At 36.4% G+C, this 6,192-nt stretch overlaps 1 protein-coding gene across 1 annotated transcript; it reads right to left on the reverse strand.

The window, feature by feature from the left end:
* LOC118028170 (pentatricopeptide repeat-containing protein At3g12770-like) lies at nucleotides 1-4,072 on the reverse strand. The gene is given in 3 exon segments (XM_073403892.1): nucleotides 1-988; nucleotides 1,749-3,332; nucleotides 3,334-4,072. Coding segments are annotated over 2 exon segments (2,241 nt in total). The 5' UTR covers nucleotides 4,029-4,072; the 3' UTR covers nucleotides 1-988; nucleotides 1,749-1,786.
* Nucleotides 4,073-6,192: the final 2,120 nt, after the last annotated feature.

Raw genomic sequence — 6,192 nt, forward strand, 5'->3', positions numbered from 1 at the left:
TCTCAAAGAAAACGTGGTTTCAATAATTAAACCACATAATCACAAAAAGGTTATTTCCCCTTGTATGAATGTGTCTGATTCCCATATGACTACTTTTTTTGTTATAAATATAAAAAGAAAAACATTATTGAGGAATTTCTCTTAATTAAGAAAGAGAGCCTTTAATACAATAATCATACTGCCCTTCTCTCCATCGGGGTCTAAAACCGCCCCCGCCACCGCCACCGCCACCGCCACACATCAAACGAACTCACAGTATGCATGTAACACCCCCAGGCAAGCCGCAAACAAGAATAGCCCTCCACTCTCTATTTTGCCGACCCCATGTAAGTTGAGCAACAACCACCACAAGCTTTGAATCATATCATAGAGACAGTTTGAAAACCATGCCTATACTCCCTCAGTAAACTCTTAATTTCCCTCCTCTTTCCTCGACCACTGAACTTCTTAGAGATCCAAGTCAAAAAACTTAAAACATACGAGTAGGGAAACACTCATAGAAGCCAAATGAAGCAAAGTTACAATATCTCTTTGGAACTTTATTTCCCTGCCGCCGCTCCTTATTTCTTGTTATCATGTCATCCACTTTTCCGAGTACCAGAACCTCCCACCATGAGCACCCAACCCAGAGAATTTACCAACCCTCCAGGTCTTATTAGCAAATACTGAATATAGGAGCTTGATTCATCTGCGTGTGGCTGCACCTTGTGAAAACACTTCTTTTTGGCAGAGAGTTGAATTGATTTCTTGCCGCCCTTTCTTTTGCTACTTGAAGCGTTTGACAAAAACAAATGCGAACAAGCAGTTATACAAAACACGTAAATTAGCAACCACATATCAGGTGTTAAAAACACTAACCATAGCATCAGACAAACACAGTTCCACATAGGGTGGAAGAGAGTGGTGGCAACTTTGAATTTTGGGGATTTGATACTGTGATTATCGGTCAAATGGAGCATAACTGGGAACCACCTTCCAAGTGTACAGTCTGCAAATACAGAAGGTTGTTATTGTTCAGATGAAGCGCACAGCTACTGATTAAACCAGCATCCAAGTGCAGTAATTTGGGAGTGCAAACTCCATGCAAAGCTAAAAACAGCCCTTCTATTTGTTCTTAAAGTCCGCAACAAATATGTCAACGAGAAAATCTGTAAGTTACTATGTCAACCAAAAACATGCCATTTGACTTGTGAAGATTGGAATAAAAATAATGACTTAGCATTCTGCAAAAGGGTAAAAAGACCAATTCATATGCATCAGAATATAGATGCCAGTGACACGAATATTCCATTTCCACTCAGTTGTATGACCATGAAGAACAAGCAGCACAGTGAATCACTTTTATCACATCCAATAATGTCATATAGACAACAGAAATTCCATGGTTAATACAGCACTAAATAAGTCACCAGTCACTGGCACAAGAGCATTGCATAGCTCCACTTCCCCGTGTCCCAAAAAGGATGATTAGCCTGACCAGTACACTCTGACTAAGTGATCACCTTACAAGCAATGCAATGTGCCATTTGCCCGCAAATAGTTTAATAGATTTAATGATTTTTCTATTCTGTTAACTAACATTGATCAAATATGATCATCAACCAACATGCACCAGTGCTTGAGAAATTTGAAGGATTACATTTTAATAAATCTCCAAAGTTTTCCTTTCATTCCGACAATATTATCAAGAAAAATAGTAAGAACTAATTATAAAAATTAGAAGAAGAAAGAGGGGGGAAATCACTAACCAAGCTTCTGGGATAAGCTCAAGATTTAGCCATTCTTGTCACCAATAATCTCCACAGGAACAAGCTCCATCCTTAAAATGATGGAAACGACTTGCATCCCTGACAACTATCTCCCTACTTACCAGCTTTGAGATGAGCTTGATTGCAGCATGACAGTTGTCGCATGCCCGAAGATTCTTTGTTATCCTAAGGGTTGTTCCAGGGGGAGTACTAATGAGGCCATAAGCAATCGCTAGTCTCTCACTATGATTACAAAGTGTCTCCTCTGTTTCCTCATAATTCAAATCATGCAGAACAGATTCTGTATGGGGAACAAATCCAGCTTCCTTTAATCTTCTCTCTAAATCCTCAACTTCCTCAAAAATCTCTTTGGATCTTGGATGCGTCTTATCTCCAGCCTGAAATACCTGGAGCTTTCCATTGATCTCAATCACACTATAACCAAGGTGCTTAGTAAGCCCTTTCTCCCTCATTAACACCCGTACCTTTGCAACACAATCCCATAAGCGAGAAGAAGCATAGAGGTTTGACAGCTGAACATAATGCCCCGTGTTGTATGGATCTAATGAGAAAAGTTGTTCAGCTGCATACTCCCCTAGTGTCACATGGCGATGGATCTTGCATGCACTCAAAAGAGCTCCCCACACACTTACACCTGGTTCAATTGGCATGTTCATGACAAAATTATAAGCTCGATCTAAATGGCCTGCACGCCCAAGAAGATCCACCACACATGCATAATGTTGGTGTCTTGGTTCAATCCCATAATCTCCCATGCGGTGGAAGAGGTCCCAACCTTCTTCTACAAGACCTGAATTTTTGCATGCTGTGAGGAGCCCAACAAAGGTGACATCATTTGGGGACACCCCAGCTTGCCTCATTGCATGAAAAAGAATGATAGATTCCCGACCTTGCCCATGTAATCCATATCCCACCATCATCGCACTCCACACAACAACATCTTTATCTGGTATTCTGTCAAAAACAAAGCGAGCCATATCTACACTTCCACATTTTGCATACGTGTCAATGAGGGAAGTATTGACAATCACATCATTTCTAAACTCACTCATGCTGATATACTCATCCATCCATCTTGCTAATTCAAGAGATCCTATTTGTGCACAAGCTGCAATGCTAGAAGTCACAGTAATAGAATCTGGTCTTATATTTTTACTTTTCATTAGACGGAACAGTTCAATAGCTTCCTCGGCATACCCATTTTTCACATAACCAGAAATCATTGCATTCCAAAATATCAAACTTGGGTTCTCCACCTGGTTAAAAAATAATCTAGCAACCATAACGTGCCCACATTTTGCATACAAAGAGGTAAGAGAAATGAGCAAATCAAATTCATATTCAAGTCCCATTTTAATCACGCAACCATGAATAGATTTCCCATGTTCCAAATCCTCTACATCTGTATATGCTCTAAGAACGCTCACAAGCGCTATCCAATCTGGTCTCACATTTGTTTTCCTCATTTCACTAAAAATCCGCAAGGCTTCAATAGGCTGTCCATTCTGGGCATACCCAGAAATAATCGAGGTCCAAGAAACAATAGTCCTATCAACTAGCCTACCAAAAAACAGCATTAGCTCGCACAATCTCTCCACATTTTGCATACAATGCCACAAGACCGTTCTGCACAAACACATCCGATTCAAACCCATGTCTAAATATCTGCCCATGTACCCTCCTCCCCATTTCAAGCGCCGGCAAGGCACTGCAAGCTTTGAGAACACAAGGAAAACTGAACCCATCAGGACTAACACACGCGACTTGCATTCTTGCATACATTTCAATAGCATGACCAAAGAAACCATGCCTAGAATAACACCTAACAATCGCATTCCACAAAAACACGTCTGGGTCAGGAAATTTATCAAACAACTTACGTGCACAGCTAACTTCTCCAATATTCGAAGCCTTGTTAACCAATTTTGCTATCAAGAAACCACCATATTGCAACCCCGTTACTAATAACTTAGCATAGATTTGGTTCAAGTGGATTTTGTGTATCGAATCATCGATTAATGACGCGTAGAATTTGTCAGGTTTGAAGGTACTTTCAATGTAGTCACCCTTGTTGTTGTTGAAGTGGGTTGTTAAATTGAGAGATGAAGAATAATGGGTTTCGAGGAATTTGAGAGTGGAGGCGGGAAATCTAAATGGAGGAGGATCCAACGGTCGGATTTTAAAGGGTTGGGGACAGAGAGCAATAAAAGAGAAGACTTTGTTTGGAGGCCTTGCAAGAAATGGCAGAGACTTAGCCATATACCTGTCTCTGTTATTAGCTACAAGAAACTAGCAAAGCAAAGTGTTTGCCTACTAAAGACTTCTCACGTGACAAACCAAGTAGGCAAATATATATTTTTTTTTATTATTATTATTTGTATTTTGATGAAGCGAAGTTTTCATACAGTTTTTTAAAAATACTGAGCTTCGAATATTATTTGTTTTTTCATTTAATTTTTTATTTGTTACTTAATAAGATACTTTAACATTTATTTTTAAAAAAATACTTTTTTATTTTAATTTCTCATTATTGGGTAGGAATGTATATTTGTGTTTTTTTTTTAATTATTAGACTCAAGTTTTTTTGTTATTTAAAAAAAATACCTATTTATTTTTTAATTATATCATATTGAATTGTTTGATAATTTTATTCAATTTATTTTTATAATTAAATCATGTATCTGATAAAAATATTCAAGTGGAACTCAAACTTGGATTAGGTTTGTTATTAAATTTTTAATTTTTATGAGTATTTGCATAATTCTAACTTTATTTTTTGGTACATTGACAAGGAGATAAATAATTAACTAAAGTGGTTGCCTCTTAGCATAGGTAGCTTCAAGCATGAGTTGGTTAAAGTTTAAATAATTTTTATATTTTAAAATTTTATATATTAATATTAAAAATAAATTTTAATAAATAATACTTTAAAATATTTTATAAATAATTATTATTACACTTTAAAACACACATAAACAAATAAAACTCAATTACCGAACTTACTTTAAAATTAACTTTGGTCACATGAAACAACATCGTACCAAAACAAACAATAACTCCACTGTCATGCCCGAAGCTCTCTTATCCGGATCCCTCTTTCCTTTTCTCTCCATCATCGTCAACGGTGCATCAAAATCAAATCTTTCCATTTTTTTCTCTTCCATTAACAAAACCAAACCCAAATGGAGAAACACATAGATAACTTTTTAAACAAAGGGCATGTTTGATTACAGGAAAGTGAATTCCTAGAATTCATTTTTCTTGTTTTTCCATGTTTGGTTATAATTTGAAAAAGTAGTAAACGGAATCTAAATTCCAGTCAAACTTAAGAAAACAACTTTATTAAAGGAAAGTATTTTCCTTGTTAAAAAAAAAAACACTTTTCTTTTTTTTTTCTTCGTTCATTTGTTTAAATACTACAGTTTTTCTTTCTCTTTTATTTCATCAAAATCAATTGGAAGCTGAGCAGGAACAAGAGCATTTTTTTTCTCCGTTCATTTTCCTCTGTTTTTTCTTTATGTTTTTATCTTGTTCTTCTTTGTAGATCTGTAAATATTATACATAACAGTTTTTCTCTTCATCAATTCTCGTCACATACCACAGTTAAAACTAACCAAAAATTAATCAAGTAACCCACAAAAAACACATTTTTTCTTCATCAATCACAGAGAGACAAAACCGGTGGGGGGGAGATTACTGTGACAGAGGCAAAACAGAAAATTAATCAAGCAACCCATAAAAAACACATTTTTTCTTCATCAATCACATAGAGACAAAACCGGTAGGGGAGGAGATTACTGTGACAGAGAGGCAAAACAGGGGGGCGTCATTTTTGTGAACAAAGGGGGGGCACCATTTCTATGAACAGAGAGATGCCAAAACGGGAGGGGGGGAGGATTTCTGGGAACAGGGGAATGAAAGACCGAGAGGGTGAGGGAACAGGAGAATTGAGGAACCCAAGAGGGTGAGGGAAATGATAACAGAGGAATTGGGGGAACCAAGAGAGGGGAATGGGGAGAGGGGAACTGAACCGAGAGAGGGAGGAGAGGGGATTGGGAACAGTGCATTTCAGTAATGTTACTGGGGAATAATAAAGAGGGGAAATGGGAAATTAATTATTTAAGAGAGGAAATATTATAGAAACTGAGAGGGTAAAGGGAATGAGAGAATGGGATGAGAATTATAACAGAAACCTCTAATAAATATAAATTTGTGTTTTATTTTTCTTTGATTAATTTATGATTAGTGTTTGATTATATTTGTTATATATATTTGTTTGATGTTAGATATTTATATTTATTTATTGATGTTTATTTTGATATATATTAAAGGCATATTAAAGGGATAATTATCTTTACCCGTAAAAAAAATATTTATCCAAAAAAACCATAAAAATATTTTTGTATGTATTTATCTTTTAAAA

Source organism: Populus alba, chromosome 13 (assembly GCF_005239225.2).
Source record: "Populus alba chromosome 13, ASM523922v2, whole genome shotgun sequence".
NCBI lineage: Eukaryota > Viridiplantae > Streptophyta > Magnoliopsida > Malpighiales > Salicaceae > Populus > Populus alba.